Here is a 26,677-nt window from a genome sequence, read left to right as displayed (position 1 = left end):
ATCTTAAGTGCTGTTGTTAATTCCACTTCCCTGTTTTATGCAGATGCTAAGGTATGATTGTGTTATCTGGTTGTTAAATTAAATACAATTTCAAGAAATGAGCTTGAATATAAGTAAAAAGGATTGAAAAAATACACATTGGCTATGCCTCTTTAACATGAGACACTTAAGCAAATTGGCATTGCAAAGATGTTATCAAGTCTATATTTAGTACATATAGTACAGAAGCAAGTTGCATGGTGTTAGGTGAGAAATATATTTTTGTATTGTTGGCACCATTCTATTGATCCATCATAGGGCCTTTTTTTTGGTTTATTAGAAAGTTGCGTTTTGCACCAGACACTGCAAGTCAAGATTTTTTTTAAGAGAACATGTCAAACAACAACCTCATTTAATCTGGAGGTTGTCAGACACTATTTGACAATGATCAGATATATTTATTAATGGTGACACACTGACCACCTGAAATTATGTTATGACTGTTTTGATGACAAAGTCAATGAAATACACCAGGTTCACCAGAACATGTTTATTTAGAATGGCGACAAAATCACAACACAAAACAGACGTCGTACTACAAAGGGTTAAGCCCAAAGTAGACAATTTGTACTTGGACATATTCATTTAATTACCAAACATCTTCCCCCATAAACTTAAGAAATATGAGTAAATTACGGGACTAGAGCATTTTGACTAGATTAAAAAATAAGCATTACAATTACAACACAAATACAAAACTATTTGCATGCACTACTTGTGATACAATACATGATACAAGAAAAAGCTGCTACTGTCAAACTATTAAAGCTGACTATATGTGATTTAATCACATATAGTCAGCTTTTACATCACACAGTCCTCGAATCGCCTGGGACGATACACAATACGGCCAGATCGTGTAACTGTTTTCGCCGGCGATGGTGACTGTCCTGGTTCGGGTGTTAAAGCTGGCTGGTCTACCTCGAACGACTCAACTGGTGTGGAAGGTTCACCCATTGAATGCGGCTCATTGACATTGGGATATCCAGTATGTTGCAGGTGTCTACGATTCCTCTGAAGGAGACCATAGTCTGTCTCAACCATGTGGGATCTTGTTTTGTGATTCGCACTTGTGACAGTTCCGCTGTCACCCCACAAGTTTTCCTTGTCAGTTCTAATACGCACATGATCACCTGGCCCCAAGAGATGGAGTTTCCTAGCTCCAAATTTAATATCATTTTGCATATTCTTTCCCGTGCTCGTCTCCTCACTTGTTCCAAGTCTGGCCATTTAGGTTCTAATGTGGAAGGGATGGCGGGAACAATGGTTTGCATCTTACGTCCCATGATTTGTTCTGCTGATGTCACTCCTGTTGCCTAAATGGGAGTGAACTGATAGGCCATTAACGCGACAAAAACGTCATCTTGGTGTAAGATCTTATTTGTAGTCTTTACTTCAATCTCTGCCTCTCCGTTGGCTTGAGGGTAAATCCATAATCAGAGGCAAGTTTCTTAAAGGAATCTGATGTAAATTGAGTCCCGTTATCTGTCACAAGTTCTTCAGGGATCCCCCATCTTGCCAATGTGCCAATATGCTTTCCATTTTCCAAATAACTGTTGTGCTTGCCAGTGTGTCTAGGTAAGCTATTTCAATAAACCTTGAAAAATAATCTACGACTACTAGGAAGTGTCGTCCCTTCAGCTTACATAAATCAGCTGCCACTTTTTGCCAGGATTGATCTGGCATCACCATTGTCCTCAATGGTTCATGGCTTTGTTTAGGGCGGTGAACTTGAGAGAATTCACATGATTTTACGACTCGTTCTAAATCGTTAGAAATGCCTGGCCATTACACTGATCCTTTTGCACGTTAACAGCATTTGTTCAATCCCAGGTGTCCCGAGTGAATGTCGATCACAACTTCCAGTCTTAAAGAGTCGGGAATAACTATCCGATCTCTTTACAACAAGATACTTTTCCAAACAGATAGTTCAGATCTTGCGGTAAAGTATGGTCGAATTTCTATTTTGATGGATTTTCATAATCGGGCCAGCCATACTGAGTTTTTCGGAGAACCTCAGACAATTCTGGGTCTTCTGCTGTTGCTTCTCGAACACGCTCTAGACGTCTATCAAATATTGGGAGACTTCGGACTACACTGTTGACGTATAAATTAATTTCCTCTTCAGCATCATTGGTGTTTTTTGACAGTGGATTTCTAGAAAGAGTGTCAGGAACTACTAGATGTTTTCCTAAAATGTGCTGCGCAATGGGGTTAAACCTGCGCAGACGCATTAACAATCTTTGGCAACGCACTGGCGTTCGGTCTAGTGGACTTGTGTTGATAAGGGGTATTAAGGGCTTGTGGTCTGTTAAGAGCTTAAAGGACTCAAGTCCACTGATGTACAGTACCAATCAGACCCAACCTAACAGAAAGTAAACCCCAACTAAACCCTGGGTTTACTTTCTGGGTTTACTCTGGGTTTACTAGAGTGGACCCAGAGTAAACCCCAAGTAAACCCAGAGTGGACACAGAGAGTAAACCTCGATCAGAAGAATACCCTGGAAGCAGACGCTACATGTGTATTCGGAATATACAAGGGGCATGAATTACAGGCAGTAGGATGATAAGATAAAATACAGGTCTGCTTCACACTTCAGTGCGTATAGTTGACTCCAAAAGCAATTCTCGAGTAAACCCAAAGTAAACCCCAAGTGGACCCAAATTTTCAAAAAGTAAACCCAAAGTAAACCCAGAAAGTAAACCCCGGGGTTTAGTTTGAGTTTACTCTGGTGTTAGGTTGGGTCTGATCGGTACTGTATCTCTCGAACTTCTCACACACCCAGACAGATGCCAGACACTCCTTCTCTATTTGTGCGTATCTGGTCTCCGCTGCAGTGAGGGTCCTTGAGGCGAAAGCGATCGGTTTCACCTCATCTCGGAACTGCTGAAATATGGCAACTCCAACCCCATAACTGCTGGCGTCAGCGCTAAAAACTACAGGTTTTCTGGCATCATGAAAAGCTAATGCAGGAGTCTCTGTCAACAAAGCTTTCACTTTCTTGAAGGCGTCTTCCTGTGGATGACCCCATCACCCTTCAGTAGGTCAGAAAGAGGGTGCATAACTGTTTGGTATGAAACGACCCAGACAGTTAACCATACCCATGAATCTTTTCAGTTCTGTTATGTTTGACAAAGAAGCCATATCGCGGATCGCCTTTACGCGTTCTGGGCAACCAAACAATGATGCCAAAACCAAACATTTAATTACCAAACAATGACAACCTCCATGTATTTAATTTGACAGCTCGTTATTAAGTTCAAACACTTCACACATTGCACTAACCAATACTTTATACATGTATATACACATGTATTCCCTGTTTATTTGTTCTGAAACATAAATCAGCTTTGAAATATAAGGATTACCAGGTATATTTAAACAATAAAATGCTCTCTTTGGTGATTCATGTGGGATATGAAGGTGGTGACGTTGCAGAAAGAATGTGGGTGATGTAAATTTTTTCTGCAATGATTGCTGCCTTTATAACCCGCATGAATCATCAAAGAAAGCATTTTATTGTTTATTTTTACATCTTTCTTTCAACAAATTAATAAACTGATTGTAAAAAGTAAGTTACATTAACTAAAATACTGTTAATGTACATCAGTAATTCAGAACGTTAGCTAAAAGAAATAGCCAAATCGTCTCCTATGAGAATGTAAGTCTGACATCAACAAGTATTATTTAGTGATTTTTCTTAGGTCGCTTTAGGTTTCGACCAATCAATAAACAGGGCATGTAGATTTCAGTCCTGTCAGTTTCAGTCACTTCAGGTTTTGACCAATCAATAAATGGGGCATGTAGATTTTAGTCCTGTCAGTTTCTATAGGGCTATGAATTAGAAATTAATAAGTTTCCATATGAAATAGAGGGAATCATACTTGGTAGATGTAAATATAAAGCTTTGAGTACCTATTTCCAACTATTGACCTTCATGGGAAGCAATTACCTTGCTTAATTGTGCTCTCTCTCTCTCTCTCTCTCTCTCTCTCTTTTTCTCTCTCTGTAAGTGTACATAATGCTATTGCAATCTCTTTATTGTGTACACATGCGCCTTCTGAATTGCACTTGATTCATTAGCTTGTTGGTGTACAATATACTTTTAATTTTTGTTTCTGTTCTCTTATATTTAATGTTCTATAGTGTCCTTATATTGTTAAATGCAGAGCTGTAACTGTTTGGCAAATTTTCATTTTAAGATCAAATATCTTGAAGTTTAATTGTTTCATTGTGGAACATTATTTTTATTCATTCCCTTATATCACATTTCCCACCGCTTAGATGGTGAGATAGTTGGGAAATTGATAAGAAATAAGGCAGGCTAATAATAATTTCAAACTTGTACAATTCTCAAACGTGTTTTACGATCGGCAAACGATCTCTCGATGCGCAGGGGTGATATCATTCTATCGGTGGCTGCACTCAAACATTGGGTAAAGGGACCACACTTATGAGAAATGTTCCTATCTAGTATCACCTACTAAGCTTTCATCAATATTCAATGAACCTCCATTTGTCAATCCACAAAATTAAATGTCCATTTAAAGTGAGATATATGTTACAACAGATTTTATTGATTTGACAATGCATTATACACATATTTACATATTCAAAACTTTATTCATGAAAAGCACCAGTGGGCAAATTATAGCCTAGCTTAAATTGAACTACTTATTGATTTGAAATTTTTAGGGAATTTTGTGACAATGATGCCTATATAGTAAAATAAAATTTTAAAATCTGCAAAATTTGCTTGCAACATTAAAACTATACAAATGCTGTTGATAACATTTGTTTGTCTAGAAAAAGGTACCATTCATAATTTACATGATATTTTATAAATTTTCTGATAGGTAGTGTACCTGTTTCAGCCAAATTTAACGATATTTTCATGGGTAATTTACTTATATCACATTTATGCTTTTCACAAGAATTTCAGGAACTGCAGGAAATTGATTCCCTTGCATCAATATATGATTTAGCTACTGTAACAATATTTTATTTGTTTAAATTACAAAGGACAATATATGAAATAAGCCTAAAATGGCCCCCTTAATGAACATCATTTTACTATGATTCTTTCTTTATAGTACGTTGTACAGATATACATGTGAAGTTTTTTCATAGTTTTAGAAATAATAGATTATCAACATTTTCCTGCCATTTTCGCATTTTTAGCACTATACGACTTGTTTTCAAGCAGTTTTTCTTTCTTATAACATTGAGTGTTTGCTTGAACAAACAAAAAATATATTCATTAGAGATGTATCTATCCAATACTAATAAGTGACAAAAAAATTCCTTGTTCAAATGTCCCTCTATACCAATATTTCCCATTCAAAAAATGATATGGTAAGAAAAATGATTTCTGATATTTGATTGAATTATAAAAATAGTGTCACTTCTGACGTCATATACTGCCAGTGATTGCTAATAAATCAAATAAATAGGTGAAAAATATCTCTTATATCAACTTTAAAATCTAAAAAAAAAATAACATAACAGTTTAATGTACCAGAAATACTAAAAAAGGGCATTGATGGGGACCAAATATGACTCATATCATTATACGATTTTTCAATTTCATCAAATCCATATTGAATTGATTTTTTTTTTCAATTAGTAATGAATTGAAAATTGATTTATAAACAAAAATAAAAAAAACATCAGACTGAATACTGTTTATTACATTAATTTTCAGGAGATTTTGTTGTTCAATTTGAGAGAGGAGCCAGTTTTGTTTGTGGAGAATGCCTCGGACATGCTGCCTTACTCCATCAGAGAAAAAGAAAACTTGAAGAAACTGGTCAATCTGGGCAGATCTTCATGGGAAGCTGATGAGGCTGAAGCTAGAATCAGGAAAGAGGTAGGTTTATCCTTATTATATGGTAATCACTGTCAAAGACAACCCACAACTACAGGCACTTGATGTTAAAATCACTTTCTTTTTATGAGTAGATTATTGCCCATATTGTTATTGATAATAACTAGCTCCCTAATTGTCGCCATTTTGAATATTTTTGACTGCATGGCTTCATTTACAACAATTTTTGTCTGAAAGCCAATGTAGCGAAATGAGTTGTTACGTTACAACTATATCTCTTAATTTTCACTTCTGTCTACTTTCTTGTGTATACCTTTGCTTCATCCATTTGAAAATATTATACAGTATTTCCTCTTTATAAAAAATCATGCTAAGAATTCAGCTTTTCAAGATTTATCAATATATGAGAAGTGGTAGATGAATGATCATGAGAGGTTAAGAACTTACAGAGAATCAAGAGTTCAGTGATGCGAAGAAAAAAACCAGGATTGCAATTTCACAGCAATAAATTAACAACTTGAACATGTTTGAGAGAGAAAAGCACTGGCCATTGAGTGTCATTTGTAGATTTTTATTCCATTCCATTGTTTTCAATTTTTTTTGTATAAACCAAATTACAAGGTGGAAGCAAAAGAACATATTATGTTGAGTTTGCATGAATATTCATATATCCCCCCAACCCCAAAAAGACCTTCCACATTGAATGAAGGACATATATGAATGATCTCTTGGAATTTTAATAATTTTATATGATGAAATGAACTTAAAAATATCAGAGTTTTATTCCATAAAGCAGCTGTCTATCTCACATGAATGGGGAATCTTTTTTGCATGATCATAAAAAAATGTTAAGATGGCAGCAGATGGGAAAAAGTCTAAAAAATTTTTCTGCAGTTTCATCTTCATTGATGAATTTTTAAAAATAAGGTATGGATCAATATCCTGCTATTATTACTGTATTATTGCTTGAATAGTGTGTGTCTGAAACCCAGAAGCAGTTAAGTAAAACCAAAGCAAACACAAAATCTAAAGTAGCTAGTGCTTTTGTTTTAATTGTTAAGAGCTTTTACCACAGATCCTCAAATTTTGTTTCAGGTGTATAATCTTAGAAATTTGACATTACTCTAATCTATAATGTTTTTATCTTGCAACTTTGATTCCTTTTAAGGATTATAATGGAAGAGATTTTGATAAAAGCATCTCTCAATCCAGCCAGATTAAAATTAAGCTTTGGTTAAGCAGTCTCACTATGGGATTTGCAGATTACAAAACTCATTTATTAATAAATTTAATTGCAGGAGAATTGATTTGTTTTTGATGGGATTGTCGGTTATTGATCAGTTGTTTTTATTAATGCTGTCAACTGATTACGCAGATTATTCTGTTGATATAATGCAAGCACTGTGCAGTAAAGTTGTCAATGCTACAAGTAAATCATTTTATTTTTTGCCATTTGTTAGCATTTTTTTCCTCATTAATGGCGTTTCTCCAAGATTCACTCCTGGATGCACCGAAGGAGGATGGTTTCATGACATTCCTCAAATTAGCAACATTAAATTTAGTTGACTTGAAGTTCAATCCTTTTTTAGTTCGCATTAGAGATATATAATATGTGCCTACTTTAAAGCTCGATTATGAAATCTGCTCTGAATATTTATAAAGCTGACATTTGTTTTATCATGGCTGACGTATAGTAATTCTGAAACTGAGTAGACTATATTTCATTGTTTTACACAATTGTGTCTTTTAAATCCAATGACCGGTGCAACTGATGGGTTTCCTAATACTATTGCATACATGTTATTGTGGCTGAGTAACAATGGTGTAATAAGATGACTCTATGATATTAACAGCAAACTGCAGTAACTATAGACCATATAGAAGTCAGAGGAGCTGAACTAATAGGGATGAGGAAAGAGAAAAATGGCAGATATTTTACGCCTTTAAGCCTTAATTATTTCAATATTTTTAGAAATTCATGTCAGAAGTAAGTAATCACTGACTTTAAAGAAGCTCAGAGCAATTTATGCTAGTGTGTAATCATAACATTTTTTTCCTATATTTCTTTTTTTTTATCATTGTTTTGATTAGTCTAGCTAGCACACCCTCATAAGGTTTTCTCATTTACTGTACCCATCTTGAACTTATAACCAGCTAGGGTACTCTTTGAGGCTCTCTACTGCATTCAAGCACCACATTAAACTATGCTCCATAGTAAATATTTTGGGCCTGAGACCTTGACAAAATTTCTTGCACTATTTCAAGATCCACCACTGAAACAAGGGTCTACTAGGTGGCCAGAGGTCAAAATTCATGAAAAAAATGAATGACAATTAAGAAATATGAAGTTAAACATCGCAAAATGTGTCTCTGTCGTCACAAAATGTCATTAATTTCAGAACTTGAGTAAACTTTATTAAAATGGCTGTGGCAATTAGCATTAACCAATAACTTCATATGAACACATTTCACAACTTTACCAAGTCTTTTTGTTGTTTTTTATTGCTGAGTGAACTGCCGTTTATTTTCAATATAACCTTACAAGAAATTGGGAAGATAAGGTTCTGCATTTTAGATAGAAACTTTAGAATCCATGTCTCTCAGCCTGTCTGTCAATACCCTTATTCAACAGGTACAGATTACTAATAGAAGAATGCTTGTCAGGCAATGTACCATGGCAAAGTTTGTTTCAAAGATAATGAAACATTCTGTTGAAGAGTTTGAAATGCTTGACTTGATCTCTTTTGTGCTGGTGATTATAGTTTTTCCAGGAAGCCTGTAAGTTCTCTCTGTTTTACTTGTCTCTGTCTCTTCCTGTTGGGTATGGTGAAAGACGGAACCAGATTGATTGGAAACGGATTGAGCTGCTGTCAGAAGCTGCTGTTCTTTTATGGATCACAACATGCTTGCCCAAACATATTAACTGACGCTAAGCATGGTGTCTGCTATTCCGATAACACTAAAGTTGCGTGGCCAGGTCATGACGATATTTCAGATTAAGGCAGTATTTCATGAAGCCCATTTCCTTATTTGTGATCATTGTCTGTCAATCTGTGATATTACTGCTGTAAACTCCATGGAGATTTTTGTCCTATCCTTGTTTAATAGCTAAAAGTGAGGCTATTGATTAACTCATATTCAATTTCAGCAGTTTACTAAAGTACTTGTAATTTCCTTCTGATTTTGTTTTCTGTCAACAATATCTTGGGAGTAGTTTGTCTGGAGAGCATGGCATTTGGCATTAAATCAATGACCATTGAATTCAGGTACTGGTGTTCTTGCCTATTTGTACCAGTCGAGTTTGTGGGTAGATTAATTGTTGGTTTTATTTAGAAGCTCAGGAAAAATTCTATAAATATGATGGCATATTCTTATAAATCCAATACAGTTCTGCAAAAATACTATACCAGGAGGTTGTAATTCATCTTTTTTTTTAAGTAGCATAAGGTGTGAACATTTGTTCTGTATTGATCCAGTTCTAGAAGATACGGATAATATAACACTCGTGGGTTTTGCTATAATTGAAAACCATTCAAAAATTTTGGTATGTAGGGCAGTTTTGAAAACCTTAATTTGATTCTTGCTCATTCAGAAGTCTCAAAGGGCAGCAGAAAGTTGCCATTCACAACAGGCGTAGCTGTGAATAAGGAACCATTGAAATTCTCCCAAGAATAGACCATTTTATCCTAATGCATTTTCCAAAAAGCTTGGTGTAGAGGGCAGCTCAGATTGCAATGCTTGAAACAGAGTGATATTTTTCCCAAGTGCAATTCTGAATTATATTGAGGTGTTTATAGCTGTAAAGACTATTTTCAATAATACATGATCATGCAAAAAAAATACTTGTTTCCATGACAAAAGCACTTTGTACCTAATAGGGGAAGCTGTTGATCTTATTATAGAATACATTATCAAATAAACTTTATAACCTCTGTGATAAAGTTATATTAGTCATGTGGGGGTGAATGAGGAAAAAAGGGTTGGTCCAAAATTAGGCACTGTACATATGAAAGATATAAACTATATGTAAAAAACAATGTACATGTATGTATGGAAAAGCAGGCATGTAATTATGCTACCTTATTCAAATCCACATAAATATTGGTGTTTAAGTATAAATACATGCCATGTATAAGGACTTTTTTTTTTAACAAAAAGATATTATTTAGTTAGGATATTTTGTACAAAATGGATATAACTTGCAATAAAAGTGGGATTTTTTTTTAAACTTGAAACATTCGGTCAAGAAGACATACATGTAATAATTAAATTCAATTAGATATAAACTTTATGTTTTGAAATGATATAAAGGGGAATAATCAGGATTTGAGCTCTAACTTAAATATTTATTTGCAATTTTTAATTTTTACAATCCTTGGGTTATTTTTTTAATGATTTTTTAGGGAAATGGTCCCAATTTGAGTTGAAAATTTTCAAATTATGTTTCTGCTTTTCAATGCTTACATTATATGCTAAATTTATTTCTAATGCTCAATCAAATTAATGTTTAATGTTAAATGTTAACTCTCAAATGGTATAAAACAAATTGCGAGCTTTGTTCTGTCTTGTGAATTAATTGACAACTGACATTTTAAATTTTGGTTTAGTCTGAAAATACTTCAGTTAAGCGTAATAATCATTTGAAATTGAGAAATCAAATTTTTCAGATGTTCAAGTTCTGACCAATGCATCTTTAACTAGTTTACTTCCCTCCAAACTTTTCCAGCACAAAATATTTCTCCCTCATATATCAGAACATTGTCATATTGAATAGCTGAAAAAGTGATATATCAGCTAGGGTAACATATTTTAATGAAATGTTATTGAGTGTAAAGATTGTTTATAAATGCCAATTTTTCAGGTGATAGACTTGGCAACAATGAAAGAAGAGAACAAGTTTTACTTCTACAGGGACCTAGAGAACCTGCAGCGAGAACCACATGAGATCCACGTCCAGTTCGAGGACCACCTCCTGGTCTCCGAAGAGGTGTACTCCAGACACATTCTGTGCTCCCACTGTGTCAGGTAAATGTCACCATTTCATGTCTGCAGCTTTCTGTGTGGCATTTACACTTGCTGTGGTCATCTTGTCATTTCCATCCTGATTGGCTTCTGGATCAAGGGTTGCCTGTATACATACTTGTCTGTTGGCAACTTTTTTCTGAGAAGTTGATATTTTAAAAAAATCTATTTTAAGCCTAAAAAGGTAGACGAGTCCCTTCTTTCATATGAATAATATTTATAGTCATGTAGTGAGGGATAAACTGGAAAGTCTCCACTTATGCTGCTGGGAATCAAGTAGGTGGTACTTATGGTTTCTGCCTCCCTTCAGATCAAATCAGCAGTATAACGTAATGTTATCTTTATGTTAGCATTTGTTTTATTCTTCATATTATATCTATATATTGCTAAGTCTTAAATCAATACTCAGGGCATTTTTTTTTTTTATATAGATTTGATTTTTAATCTATGAAGATAATGTCACATTTCAGAGAGCATCAGATTTATTTTTGAAACCAAATTTGCTACCTTGACTTCAAAAAACCACCAATATATTAGTTCATATGAACCGAAAACACATATACATAGGTCTGTGTCATTGTCCTTTGGTTCTTAGCATGTCAGATTTATGATCTTGCGTGAAAAATCTCTCTATGTACCTATTGATTTTGTGAGGCACATTATATACTGCAATAAAAAGCATTTCATGGATCCATTGTGTGTTTGACTGCAGTGAGTAATCGACTCTGCAGGTATTTGTTTTCTGTTAATAGTTCACTTCCAAAAAAAATAGCATTGTCAAGATTTCCAGACTTTTTAGCTCACCTGAGCTTAAAGCTCAAATCATAATCACCAGTGTAGGGTGGGGCTACAATGGGGAGAAAAATATATTTTAAAATTTTCTTTCCATAAACTATTTGGCCAGAAAAGCTGAATCTTCTATGAAAGCATCTTCAGGTATTGCATATTTTTTAATCAAGAACTTCTTTTTTAAAACAACTAGCCCAGAAAAGTTAAAACATGTTCGGAAGCATCCACAGGAAGTGTAGATTCAAGTTTGTTCAGATCATGATCCCGGGGGGAAGGATGGGATCTTAGAGGGGAATCAAATTTTTACATATTAGAACATATACACACATGCATTAAAATCTTTGTGTCCAGAACTTCTATGCTATTTATGTTAAAACCGTTTTTAACCAATCAAGGCAACATTGAAGCTTGTTTGTTTCCATTTTCTTGTTAACAAAAAAAAGACAGTAACACCTTGTAAGTGTAAAAATATTGTCATTTATTTAAAACTGGTGCAAAACAATGTAACATTATTAACTACATCAAAAGTGATTAGAAGAACCATAAACAGTTGACTGCAGAATGCAGAATTCTAAAGCAAAAGGGTTCAATACTATTCAAGCATCTGACCATAATGGGGCCTCAGAAGGTGTTCAAAGTTTGATAAAGAAATATACGTAGAGACACAATTTTTACACGTTCAGTATTTGTTTTAGATACCGACGTTTGTGTTTTCCTCTGGAGTCTGCCCCGAGTGATGTAGATGTCGATTCCTTCATAGATGTTTACAAGGTAACATAGACTTTAGTCAGGATTAGTTGATTACTTTATTTGATAAGTTGTGCATTGTTATTACACTAATGAACTTCTTAAACAGGAATGTCCCTGCGCCTTTGACAGAACCCATGGCTCCAGTATGGCTATGCTGTTTACCTGCCATGTTGGGTACGGCAGGACTACTCTAGGCATGGTAATGGGCTCTCTGGTTTTGGCTCACCATAATGGATTTAATAGCATTGTAAGGTAAGTTGCTTAAGAATGCTATTATCATCAGTGTAGATATCAAAGAGTATGTATAGTATATTTCTTCTGTGCTGGCTTGTTTATTAGGGCAATTGGTTTGAGAATTAAATACGACTATGTAAGTCATGAATTCGTGAGTTATTATTTTTACCTTTCCAAAAACTTTTAAAACATTTTTTTTGCTCAAATGTAAAATTTTAAAATTCTAAACTGGTGAAAGTATTTTGATTTTAATGCACTTCTATTCACATTCATATTGACAGGTGTCACATACAGTACAGCTCACGAGTATCCCGACACCCACCGTGTAAAAAACACGGTGGAAAACGGTCTGTGTCGCACCGTGCACACGGTGTGACACCGTGTATGTGTATTGGAAAATTCAAGAAAAAGCACCGTGTCGCACCGTGGCCGCCTGTGTAACTCCGTGGCCACTGTGTCACTCCGTGGATATCGTTACCTGAGACGTTGATAGAAATAGCGTGTGTTTAGAAATAAAGAAATTATGGCTAAACAAGGGTTGAAACATATATATCTTTTTCATATTAAAAAAAAGAATATCGACTTAAGTTGCACGGACCCAGAAAATTGTCGAGGCTGTCAACGTGAAATTAATTTTTTGTGATCTGAAAACTCGACGTAAATGGATACCTTTTAATTCATTTGTTCTTAAATAAATTGAAATAAATATTTAATAATCAATTAATATATAATCAAAATTTAAATCAATTTAATTCATCTTGGTTTTTTTCTAAACACACGTGATGTTGTAACTGACGATCCTATTAAAATGTCGGGAGCTTAAACGTCTTATCTGTAAACACTTTTTGATTTATTAATTAATTTACAGCCTTACTTTTAACCAATTAAAAATGAGAAATGAAAACATTTCAGATCATGTTTTTCTAAAAACATGTGCTGTTGATGTGCTGTAGTAAATAACAACCCCATATTACCGGTGACTCGAATAATTTGGACTTCAGCTATTTATGTAGCAATAAATAAACAAAAATCACTTTTATATTATAGATTATAGATAAATAAATGTACAAACCCTTTTAAAAATATATTCAAGCATTGTACATGTATTAAAAATATACCCGCATTTCATTAAATAATTTTCAACTTTATTTCCGTATAGCTCGTAATGGCCTCGTGATTTCACATGAAAAAATCACTCGTGCGATGTACGGAAGCTGATCAGATACACAGCATTGTCTTTCATCTTGGGTTCTATACACAACAGGTGTTATTGTTTGTCTTGTTAGGTGTCATTGGAATTTACAACTAACTGTGTGTATATTTGGACGTCAGAACAGGTGTACTCGAGATGCCGTTATTCACACCTTTCCGCGTACACCTGTTTGGTAACTCATCACAATCCGCCGTGTGTATGGTCTGAATATATCTTACTTCTACTTTGTTAGTTCAATGATTTTTCCTAATCTCTAACAAACAAACAAAATGTCTCTAGATATGTACACAAACAACTACACGGAAGACTATCGGCGCGTGGATCCGGGGAACAATTCAGCAACTCTATAAATGCGGGAATTTCACAAAGTATTAACTTGCGATAAGAAATTATTTACCGGGTACACATACATGTATGTACAAAAAAACCTGATTGATTAAAAAGATGAATGAGATTATACCGGTAACTTTTTGCAAGCATTTATAATAAACACAACTTTATTGATGGGAAACAGCGTCGAAATTTTAACGAAAAATCTTATTACATCTTGAACTTTACAAACTTTTAGTCATTGTGTTGAAATCGTTATTAAAACCATGGATCTAAAATAAATGAATTAAATTCATACAAATAGAACTCTTATAATTCAAAAAAAGTTGCACAAAAGTACAGAGAGAGAGAGAGAGAGAGAGAGAGAGAGAGAGAGAGAGAGAGAGAGAGAGAGAATGAGAGAGAGATTTTACAACGAAATATTATAACCCTCATCCATGCAGTATAAGAATGAAGACACTAAACATTTCAAACACTGAATACCTCATTGTTAAACAATTTTCTATTTTGCGGACTTAAAAAAACAATAGAACGACATTTTTTCCATATCTTGGAAGGAGCACGTGGTCTATCTCGCGGGCTGATTTGATTGACAGGGATAGTACGTGGACCCTGGCTGCATATATTCTATCGCAATTTTAGGGAAAAGGGTTCAATATAATGGAAACTATAAATCTAACTTATTACACTGAATTACAAGTAAAATGTACTTAAATTAAACTCATACTGGTATTCTCTCTCTCTCTCTCTCTCTCTCTCATATGACGATCATTAAACAATCAAACAGTAATTATTGCAATACTGAGTATTTTCTTGGAACACAAATAGTTTTTAAATTCAAGTTGCTATAAAGATAAAATAAAAAAAAATTCAAGAACCGATCCACGGATTCTTAGCGCTATGAATATGTACCGTGCGGTACTACATGGACAAGTACATCACACATATGTATAAAAGAAAGAAAATTTGAAAATATATTAGATATAAAGCTGTATAATTATATCATTTAGAGAAAGTGCATTTGTTTTAAACAACCCGTTAGATTTGTTATCGTTGAATAGAGTATAAGTGAGAAAAGATCACAGTTATGGTTTAATGCACTATTAAAACTGCCAAACTACAGTAACTACGATTACTACTACGTTTAAAAACGGACTGAAACAAAAACTTATAGAACCGTTTATTTGAATTTTAAAAAGGAAAAGAAAGTGTTAGTGTTTTAATTGATCAAACCTTTATGTGGGCGATATCGATTTTTGATATTAACAAAAATCAACCGTGTCAATCGCATACGTCTGAAAATTGCGTGCATAAAAATTTTATTTATTTCTATTTCTTTGTCTTTTTCTTGCGTACATCAATAAATATTTTATTCTTTATAAGTTTTATTCCTAAATCCTCCTTTTTTCACAGGTAAATACGGCGTGTTACACCGTGTTATTCTCCGTGTTGCATCGCGTTGCACCGTGTCGCACCGTGTTTTTTCTCGTTCTGTGGCCGTAACAGAGAACAATAGATCAAAGGTACCGACACTTCCACGCTCAGCGTGGACTTTCAAACACGGTGGTCGGTGTTTTTGTCGGGATACTCGTGAGCTGTACTGTACCACCTTAATCGGTATATCCACAAGATTAAGTCTTCTTTAAATATATGTATTTATGCATCATTTGCGTATTTTATTTGAAATATCTGCATATTCAATCTCTGCATAAAAGCATATGAACATCAGTATCAAAATGTTTAGAAGGAGAAGTAAACCCCAAAATAACTGTAATATTGTGGTTGATTTAATGTTTCCAAGATCATTACTGATAAAATAATGGTGCTGTAGAATAAAAAAAAACCAGTTTGAGATTTTATGCATTACCAATGTTGTCTGAATCTGGAGGCTTTGTCACAGCACTATTCATAACTGTATTGTTAGGAAAGATTACATTGTTTCTGCATCTTCTTCAGAGACAATAAACTGTCTGATTTAGTCTGTAGAATATATCCAGCATTTGATTTGATAATTTTCCAAGTCTTCTTCATGTTTATATTGTCAGATATGGTAGATTTATTTATTGAATAACCACTGGGGGTCCACCAATTGACATTTCTTGTAGTTACAGAGACAAGTCTCATTTTTATCATGTTTATAATCACTTTCAAGATTCTTTCTTGTGCACATAATGACACTGCGACTTCTAACCAGCACTATATATCTCACATAAGTTTGTGTGGTTTTGATGATGCAGGAAAAAAGAAAGCCATAATTGTTCTTCAAAATTAGATTTTTTTTGCAGCTATTTTAATGGCCGTATTAAAATCAAAACATCTTGGACGTTGTTTTGCACAACTTATAAGTAAGGAGTTGACCATCTTTCTATAGATAATTGAAATGATTTTCAATAAATGTACGCTAGTGATTATTTTCCAATTTAATCCTCAATCACTGTTTTATGTGATAATTTCCTGGCAGAAATCAAGAAAATCTTATTTTATTATCCTGTAAAAACAATGTTACACAGATGGATGACCCATTCTGAACCGCCTTCTTCAGCTGAATTGACCTAACTACCCCTCTTACTTCTACATATTAAATCACCGGTAGATGGTAGTCCTGTCGTTGTCTCTCCTCTCCCCCCCCCCCCCCCCCCCCAAAAAAAAAATAATGTGATTACACCATTAAAAAAAGTCCACTGTCATCGCTTTCATTATTTTTGAATGTGTGCTGGGCTAGACATATATAAAGGGATAATTACTAATCAGCCCCACAGGTCTGGATCTTTTGACCTTGTGTCATTCCTAACATTAGACCTGGGGACCCAGAGTCATTCCCCAGCGCTGGTGAGTTGCTCTCCCTTTCCTGTTACAACTGTTGTTACATTTGTCATTATACAATCCAAAACCAGACTTTTTTTAAAATTTTGATTGAACAAAACCATTGATGAAAAAATATAGCATTTTTGTTGACACATAAATTATTTATGCTAAAGTCTTGTGGTAAGCTTTTGATGAAAAAAGTATTGGACATCAAAGTTGTGTGGTACATCTCTAGTTGAATGGATGCATAAATGTTAAAAATCATCAAAGGAAAACAAATTTTAACCATTCTTTTTTCTTTGTGATTTTCTCTTTGCACATATTTATAAAATATTTAACAGATCAATATACCCTTGTATTATTCCTTCCACTCAGAAGAGACAAAATATATATATGGATATATAAAGCGCGTATTGTCTGAGTGACAAACTCTGCTTATATGCAGACTCCATGATAGTGTTAGTTTCCCAGAAGACTTCAGAAACTAACAAAAAATTGGTAACACAACTGTCGGTAGGCAATTTTGGTGTTTATGCTTCACATTACAAAAGGAATTAATTGAAGCATATAAACTTGGAAGTGAAGTTCCATTGTGTATTGGACATGGATCTAAAGTGATGTTTAATTATTCATTTCCAATATACAAATTAAAAATTGTGTAAAGTAAATGTTTATAGCAGAGGTCCATCTATGTTTGCAGTAAATCCCAGAGGAAGAGCAGTGGAGAGGAGGACGCTTGTACCGCTGTACATCGCCTTCTGTCCCTCATCCCTGACGGACAGAATATCAAACACCAGGTAAATGGGGATAGAGCCAGGTGTATATCTCACACCTGCTTGAGATAGGTCAGGTGTAAGATAAAAGAAAAATGAATCTATCTGAAATGTCTAAATGTGTATGCATGATGCCAAAAATTTAAACAGTATAGAATGGTTCCATGGTGAAGAACTACTGATAGGATTGGTTTAAAGAACATGTATAAACCCCTAGAATTCACAAATTATTAACAGTTACCGATTTTATTAGTTACCATTTATGATAAAAAGTCATAAAAAAATACAAACTTTTCTATTTTGAGTTAGTAAGTTTTCATGTAATAATATTTATGAGGTTATAAACTTTGTGTTGTTGAATTCCTCATATCAGACCAAAAGTGTAAAATCCTGCTCATCATCATTAATTAGAATATGTTTTTACCCTGATGATTTTTAATTCGTTGATCTGCATTACAGGTAGATGCTGTGATAGACTTGTGTGGAGAGCTGTATCATCTGCATGGTGAAATTTCGGCAGCCAAGCATCTGCTGGAAGGAACAACATTTGACCAAAAAGTAGATGTAAGTTAAGGCATCTCTTCCCTCACTACTGTAGGTTCACTGATATTTATATTTGAAAAGTTATGACCCTCCACTGGGGTTCTTCAGATCTTTGAGTAGCGGTCAATAGGAGCAAAACAATTGATCTAATTTTAACCAGATTGCTGACTGTTTTATTTTTGAAACTGCAATAGTAAAATATATAATGGAAAATTGATGTTTTCAAAAACTCATTGTTTCACAATTAATGAATGATGAAGACTGACTCCAGAATATTTTGTTTGTGGGTGTTTCTGGATTTTTGGATATGCTATATTTGAATAAAATATTCACTGGCTTTTAGTACTTTTTGTACTTTGATTATAAATAAATGATCAAAGCATGGCAAATAATGCTAATGGTCTGTAATCTAACAATAGAAAATTATTGAATGTCTTTGATCATCACCTTATTAAAGCATACAAAGAATAGCTCTTATTTTTTAAACCATGTCTTCTTCATTACTCAGTTAAAGCTGCTTGGTCAGATTTTATATCAAATTTTATGCACGCTTTTAAACGATGGTTTTATGCTCAGTATATGTATAATAATAGACATTGCAGTAGTTTTTCCAGCCAATTAAGCCAAATTTCAATGAAGAAAAATACGTACAAAATTTGCTAACAAAACAAAAGACATAGAAGGGTACCGCGTTATTTCGCCTCATGATAAATTTCACCCCTGACGAGGAGACGGTTATGGTTGTATTACGACTTTGTCATCGCTTTGAATATAGGTCGAAATGATCAGACAAATTACAAATAAACATGTGTACGTTTTGTTCGCTAATATTTCTGAAGTTTGCTTTCTTTACAATCGATGCATAGCATGCAGGTTAAATGACCTCAATCATTTTTGAGACGAAACCAAATGATTTCTTTTTCTAAACATTCCCATGATGCATTTTGGTTTGTTTTTCATTTGCCCAAAAAGAAATTATTTTCATTTACTTTGAATATTTCTAACTTTGAAAGGAGACTGATTCTGCTGGTGTAAATAGGAGAAAGTCATGAAAGTCCATGACTTTCTAAGATAAATAGTTTGTATGGAAAAAAATTTTGATACTGTAATAACAAATAAATCGGACCAGGCAGCTTTAAACATGATTAGTGCAAAAGTACTGGTATATCTGTAAATCAGAGTATAATCCCAGTTTATCAGAGAAAAATTTAAATACATCTTAAGGAATCAATTTAAAGATGCAAGATGCTTGTTTATATATAAACTCAAACGAAAGGAATGTATAATTTGCTGAAGGTGTTTCCTCAGAAGTTCCTTGTACAGTAGTGGTTCTAGAACACTTGATTACTGTCTTACTAGCGAGCGTAGCTCGCCGGCACACAGCGCCGGCGCAAAGCGAGCTCTACCGGCAAGGCGTGTGTGAATAGAAAATTCGGACTATTTGCACATTCATTCAACGGATTTTTTTGGCGTCAGTAAATCGGACCAGTAATGCCTTGTTTTAATCATCCCAGTAGTTCCCTGTAATAACGGTTTCCCATTTCACACTCTCGCGAGAACAAGATAAAAGACTACGTACATGCATTGAAACAACGCCAATTTTTCGGAGTTATCGTCCTTTCGAGTGACATCACAATGGATTTCTTACACATTGATCCGACAGAATTTTTCGGAGTCAGTAAATTTCGACCCACAATGCAATTCCTCAATGTTGGCCGATCTCACTAGACTGAATACCATCTCGCGAGAATCAAAGTAAAACTTTTAAGAAACAGATAAATTGTGTAATTTCCAGAAACAGTATTTTTCGCGTAGTTTTTTCTAGTGTGTTTTCAAAGAGACAGACTACACTTGACTGACGTGAATTTTGACGTCACAATAAGGGGAAACTACTCCAAGTAGTTATTGTAAATCTGCTGAAATATAAATACCAAAATCTTCTCAAAATCTTGCAGAGCTAACGAATCGGGACATTTCTTTAGAGATAGGAAACAGCTGTAACTTGCTCTCATTTGGATGAATGCTCACAATTATTTCATTCACTATATTTACGGTTATTTCCAGGAACGTTTTTTAAATGAATCGTGGCAACATCATTCAAAAAATCTTCATAAGCAAAAAGAAAAATAAAATTCTCAAAATCAGGAAAATTCTAATCGGGGTGGGGAATGGGGAGTGTGTGGTATGCCTTCAGCTCTTTAGCTGCTCAAAAGTGTCTTTATTTTCACTACTATTTACGATAATACATGCTCCCGGGGGATCCATTTTCCTTATGTGATCAACACATTTTTTTTATACGTAAATTTGATTTTTTTTTTAAACGGGGGAGGGGGGAATCTGTGATGAGTCAATTTTTATTTGTAAGTTTAATAAAAATGTCTGGTGCAAGAAAAGAGAAAATAAATTGCAATGTACATTATGTTAAAATCTTTATTATTCAACAACATTTTATCTGAGATAAATTCTATATTGGCATGCGACCAGTATATAAACAATCTGATTAAAATCAGATCTTTGATCCGTTCCGAAAAATTCTGATGTCGCTACACTTTGGTTAGCGACTATCAGAATTTCGGAGCGTTACAAAGATCTGATTTTAATCAGATTGGTATATAAATAAATAAAAAATCTTATGAATTATGAATAATGAAAATGTACTGGAAAAATAGGTATATTTATTTTATTTTGCATTCAAATTCATTTACTTTACGTCACTACTTTTATTTTTATTGATTTATCATAATTCATTTTGATCACCTGCTGCGCTCGCCCCAACGGTCGCACCGTAAAACATATTACCACCACAGTAGTCAATATACAGTGCCACCAGTGTGGCTTATTTTAAAAATTAATTAATCCTCTACTTCCGTTGGCGTCAAACTGCAGGTTTTCTGTGATAGAAAAGGATGGGTCGCTCACTTCATTTTTGATTGACTCTGATTATTTAACATTAATGTCAATGATAATCTATTGCACTGTTTATGTTTTAATGAAACATGATTTTTGCAGTAATGTTAGACATCTCACTTAAAGATTCCAAGGAGAGGCATACAGGAAAAACTCCAATTACACATGTATCTGTATACTTTTAACCCCCCTCTTTTAAGAAATGTCCCAAACTAAAACCAGACAATTCAAAGAATGCATGCCTTTATGTAGGGATTAGTCAACAACTTAGTGTTTTGTTCAGGATCTAAGGCTACAAAGGCTGTATGCCTTTTGTCTGAGCGTTTCTGAAGAGTGTAATTTCATTTAATGAAGGTCATAACCACATGACTTATAATACTGCTTATCTGAAATCACTTATTTAGAAATACTGCTTATTTTTTAAATGAAACTAAATTGATTAAGTTGGACAAGTGTCATTGCGTTCAAAGTTATATTCATATTTAATATCCAATGATGGGACAGTTAACTATGAGTAGAACCCACCTTCATCAAATCTGAGTTTGTAACAAAATCCCAAAGTCTACTTAAAACGGCTCTGTATGGTTTAGTCTTTGTCACTGTTAGATATACATGTAAGTTTTCTTGATAATATTATGATGTTTTCAGTGAGTTTAAAACTACAAACTTAAGGTATTTATTAAACAAATATTTAATAAAAAAAAAAAGGGGGCTGTTACCATGGCAACAGATGTCTAATCAAACAGGGATAATGTTATTTTTTACGTTATCCAGAACATCTTCCACTGAGCTGTTTCAATTTGTGTCGACTGAGTGATACGTTGAGATCATTGCCGTAATAAATATTACTGATGCATTGATTTGCCATTCTTCTACATTTAGATTGATTTTGCAAAACAAAGCCCCTTTATTGCTCGATACTAAATGTGAGAGCTAGCTCATGAACTTGCACTCACATTATCATTATTTGTAAAGCCATGAAAGTGTAGGCAATTGCTCACAGATTCTCCCCAAAGACAGAGATAATTTTTCACTCTTGTTTTCAAATTTGTAAGAACTCTTTTGTGTCTGATTTATAATAAGCAGTAAATCTAGATTAAGCATCACCAGTTTTCTCTTCAAGAAGCTTAATCCCCGGAGGTTTGAAAATCAATAGCAGAAGAAATAAAGATGTTTTTAAAGAAAAAATTCAAAATCAAAAGGATGCATTGCAGAAAGTTCCTAGTTGTTCACTTTAATCTTAGCAAAACTGGAGCGACATAAATGCAGGTTGATTTGCAGTGCATGAGCATTTGAATTGACGATATTTGTGCATATTTACAGAGAGAGTAGGAGTCTTCATTGATTCAGAGTATAATCATGATGAAGACTTTTCTTCTGCATTTAAAAGAAATTAATAATCTGAAAAGGTGAGATAAGAACATTAAAATGTTATTCTTAATAATACCCTTGGATGCCAAAATTAAGGATGTTTTTTTCACTGGAAATTAATCCACGTACATGCTAAGAATTATGAGTGGGAAATCGTGGAAAATTGCATCAGTTATTTGCAAATTTGTATGGGTTTATCTTTTTCTTCACAAATATATAGTTTTTAGCTAATATATATTTCACTCCATATTTAATTAATTTCACAATGAGTTGGAAAAAACTATACCTTGGGAATAAACAATATATTGGCAACTGAGCTATACTCCAAAAGTAATTATTCACACATAGTAATAACTTTCTCATTATCTTAAACAAAGCAAAACATATACTGTTTATTTTTACATTGATTTCTTAAAATCACAATAATGAAAAAATACAAGAATTAATCTAAATGAAACAAAGTAAACACTTTTTTAAACTGGTTTTTCGATGACTAATTTATGATGTATTTTTCAATCATTATTTTATTACACCCAAATGCACATATCTTTCCCCTTTTTAAAAAAGCATGTTTTACACATTTAAGAACATCTTATTGAGAAGTGAAGATGAATTTTTATGAGGTAAAAAAATATTTAAAGGAAAAAATATTTGAAGGAGTGATTTTTTTCAGACACTTAATAACTAATTATTACCGAAATAACTTTGGTGATGTTATTTAACCAAAGAAGAGTCATTAAATACTTTTGACTGTATGCTGGACAGTATCAGTCTAATTTAAGTTAAAAAAAAATTTCTCTGAAAATCTTTGATATGACTTTTTATTTCCCTGATAAACATCAAAGATTTGTATCATTAAAATGGTTGTGAAATTTTCTGTTGATTTATTGTATGCTCAATTTTTTGTTGGTGTTGATCTACACTGCATAATTATCTGTATGTATAGGGCCATTAATGTGACATCATCTGTGTTCATTGAGGGATTTTAAGGTAAAGGTTAACTGTTCTTAATGCACACAGGTACAGTATACATTCAATTGCTTAGCTAGCAACTAACACCTGATATAACAGTAAAGGTTTGTCATCATTAATAATGAATATTTGCGTTAGCAAGCATTGCTTTCCACCTGATTTTCCATCATTGGCCAAGTCTTGAACTTATAGACATGGCTTGGGAGAAGGAAGGAGGGAGTGGGTCAAAATCCCCTTTGAAAAAATTTGCAAACTAGAGTTACCAAAAAAAAAAAAATCTTGATTTCAGACAATTTTTAGATAAATTTCCATGAGGAATTATTTTTTGTTCACATTTAATGCATGATGCATAAATATTTATGAAATCACAGCCATTAATTACTTTTTGTTTATTACGACCCGACTCTGCGGGTGCCCTATATTGATCGGTCTGTCTGTGCATCCATCCGTCTGTCTGTCCATCTGAGTTCGCTTGTTCGGAACGTATATCTCTTCCCTTGGCCCAATCTTGGTCATACTCCACCCACAGAGTGCCTTTGGGTAAAGGGTTTGAAGTGACATTGAACCATGTTTTTAGGTCTAAGGTTAAGGTCATAGCAGAATTATATATAAAATCTTTGTCTGGGGCATATCTTCTCTCTATATGCTCCAATCTGGCTCATACTTCACCCACATGGTGTCTTTGATCAAAGGGTATGCAGTGAACCAAGTCAATAAGAAGGTAATAGCAGATCTCTTTATCTATAATCAGTTTTAGACTGTAAATTATTTCCCATTTGCTTAATCTTGCTCAGGTTGAACAAGAATGCAACAAGAATTGTTCATTATATAAGTGGGGCCTTTTGAGATGGTCACCATCTCAATGTTGTCTAGCTGAAAATAACTAGGTATATTTCAAAGCAACAGATAGCTAGATGGATAAAAACAACATCAATCTACTCTTTACCTATAGTTTACGATGCAATTTGCTGTTAAATTTTTTCTTCACAGAATAAAAATGCATGGTATTTTATTGTTTCTTAGTGTACTGTTTTAGAATATTTTGACAATTAATGCTTGTCCATCTCTATCACAAACAATTTATTTTCAGGGAAAGAATGCGCAGGAGATGCTGTACAAAAGATGCTGCCATTTCCTACAGCGCTACCTTTTCCTCATCTGTTTCAACAGCTACCTAACAGAACAGGTTTCTCCTACTCTATTGATGTTTTGTTTGTACAGATCTAAAGTAACAGGTTGTAGTTACCAGAGGTGTTGTGTGAAGAGAATAGAAACTGGAAATGAAAGAAACTAATTTTGTTATTTTAAAATATATAATTCCCCTACCTTGAAAGCCTGATGTTTGCACAAGTTTTGAAACATAAAATCTGGATTTTATTAGTTAGATTTTTAGATATATACAAATGGTTGCAATTCTAGATTTAAACAACATACTACAATTTAGACAAGATGAAACTTGCATACACATTAAGTATTAATGATAGGAGAAACATTTGTCAATGATCTCACATCGTTAATTTCAATGTGTGTGAATTAAGTTAATAAAACATATTTATTATTTAGTAGAAATTGAGTTTTTGAGCGATGATTCTGTTTTATAGTTCTCCCAGAGGTTTCTGAAGCCCTTCTCCAAATGGAAGAGGCAGCACCCCGAGATTGTCAGGTTGTTACACAATGTCCACCATCCAAACTTCCATGCTCCAATGGACCTGATACTGACTGACCGTCAGTTCATGGTAAGATATCTTACATGTGATATTCACCTTGGTATGCAAATTTATTTTCCCAAAATCATGGCAGGGCACTAAATTTTTTGGGGAAATGAAAATTTGTACAGTATTTCAATTCTATACTTAAGGTGGTATGGGACACTTCCATGTTGTGACGTATTGTTTATCAAAATAAACAATAAAAGTGTAATTATATAACTAGTTTTTTTTCCGATATCATCACCAAACAGCATAATGCAGTGGATTAGAGATGTAAGTCATGAGATCAAATCCCGCTGGAGGTTTTACAATTTTTACCTCTCCAAATGTTTATAAAAGCTATTTTTTGGTTGAATATTGTAAAATTTGAAAATTTAAAACAGGGGAAAGTATTTCAATTATAATGTACTTTAATCCACATTAATATCGACACATGTTCCATACCACCTTAACATATTTGCCATTTTGCCATTTTAATCTAATTAACTCTTGCTGGGATATGAAGTTAAGACATACATGAAGCAATAAACTGTATTGGCACATCTACAACAACAGATGTTAAATATCATCTTTATTTTTAGATCTTTAGAACAAAAATAGTTTTCATACTTTTTATTAAATTTCTTTTTTCTGTATGTATTTATTGGGAACCATCAAAGGAAAGAATTATATATGAAATAAGTCAAATTTGGCCCCCATAATTCGCTAATTTTAAAGTTATTCAGGTACATTAGTTTGTTGTGTTATTTTACAAAAGAGTTGACATAAAATATGTTTTTCACTTATTTATTTGATTTATATGCACTCACTGGCAGTATATGACGTCAGAAGTGACGCTATATTTATAATTCAATCAAAATCAATCAAAAATTGACATTTTTCTTATCTTTTTTCGAATCAGAAATATAGAGCAACTCTTTGAACAAGAACAAACTTTTTGTCACTTATAAGTACTGTACAGATACATCTTTGGTGAAAATATTTTGTTTATTCAAGCAGTCGCTCAATGTTTCCTTTAAGAAAAACTGCTTCAAAACAAGCCGTTTTATGCTAATGGCGGGAAAAGGTAAACTTTATGATGTCATATTTTTAAATTGTGGGCACTAAAATCAAAATGAAAATTATGAAAAAACTTCAAATGTAAAGAATTACAGTAAAATGACAATGTTCATTTAAGGGGGGCATTTTAGGCTCAAACCATATATAGTCCTTTCAGAAATTTCTTTTACTTTTATTCAACTGATGTTAGCTGTAATGCTAATCTTTTTTTGCTGACTTTTTTTTTTACACTGTTACTATATTCTAGCTAGCAGCAAATGATACTTGAATGTTTGAGTCTTTCCCCTGCATAATTTCAAAGAGACCAATTTACTATGTTTCAGTGCATATAAT

At 33.6% G+C, this 26,677-nt stretch overlaps 1 protein-coding gene across 6 annotated transcripts in view; it reads left to right on the top strand.

Moving 5' to 3' along the window:
• LOC128167190 (paladin-like) overlaps positions 1 to 26,677 on the top strand; it is a 68,372-nt gene that overhangs the window by 34,101 nt on the left and 7,594 nt on the right. For all 6 annotated transcript variants that reach the window (XM_052832761.1, XM_052832764.1, XM_052832763.1 and 3 more), the window contains 8 exons: positions 5,745 to 5,909; positions 10,729 to 10,892; positions 12,374 to 12,449; positions 12,535 to 12,680; positions 17,711 to 17,807; positions 18,243 to 18,347; positions 24,667 to 24,762; positions 25,178 to 25,312. In XM_052832761.1, the coding sequence (XP_052688721.1) occupies positions 5,745 to 5,909; positions 10,729 to 10,892; positions 12,374 to 12,449; positions 12,535 to 12,680; positions 17,711 to 17,807; positions 18,243 to 18,347; positions 24,667 to 24,762; positions 25,178 to 25,312 (984 nt within the window). The remainder of the gene's footprint in view (positions 1 to 5,744; positions 5,910 to 10,728; positions 10,893 to 12,373; positions 12,450 to 12,534; positions 12,681 to 17,710; positions 17,808 to 18,242; positions 18,348 to 24,666; positions 24,763 to 25,177; positions 25,313 to 26,677) is intronic.

Source organism: Crassostrea angulata, chromosome 10, assembly GCF_025612915.1.
Source record: "Crassostrea angulata isolate pt1a10 chromosome 10, ASM2561291v2, whole genome shotgun sequence".
Lineage (NCBI taxonomy): Eukaryota > Metazoa > Mollusca > Bivalvia > Ostreida > Ostreidae > Magallana > Magallana angulata.
The sequence above is the reverse complement of the archived record's forward strand: the minus strand, read 5'-3'. Positions and strand labels throughout refer to the sequence as shown.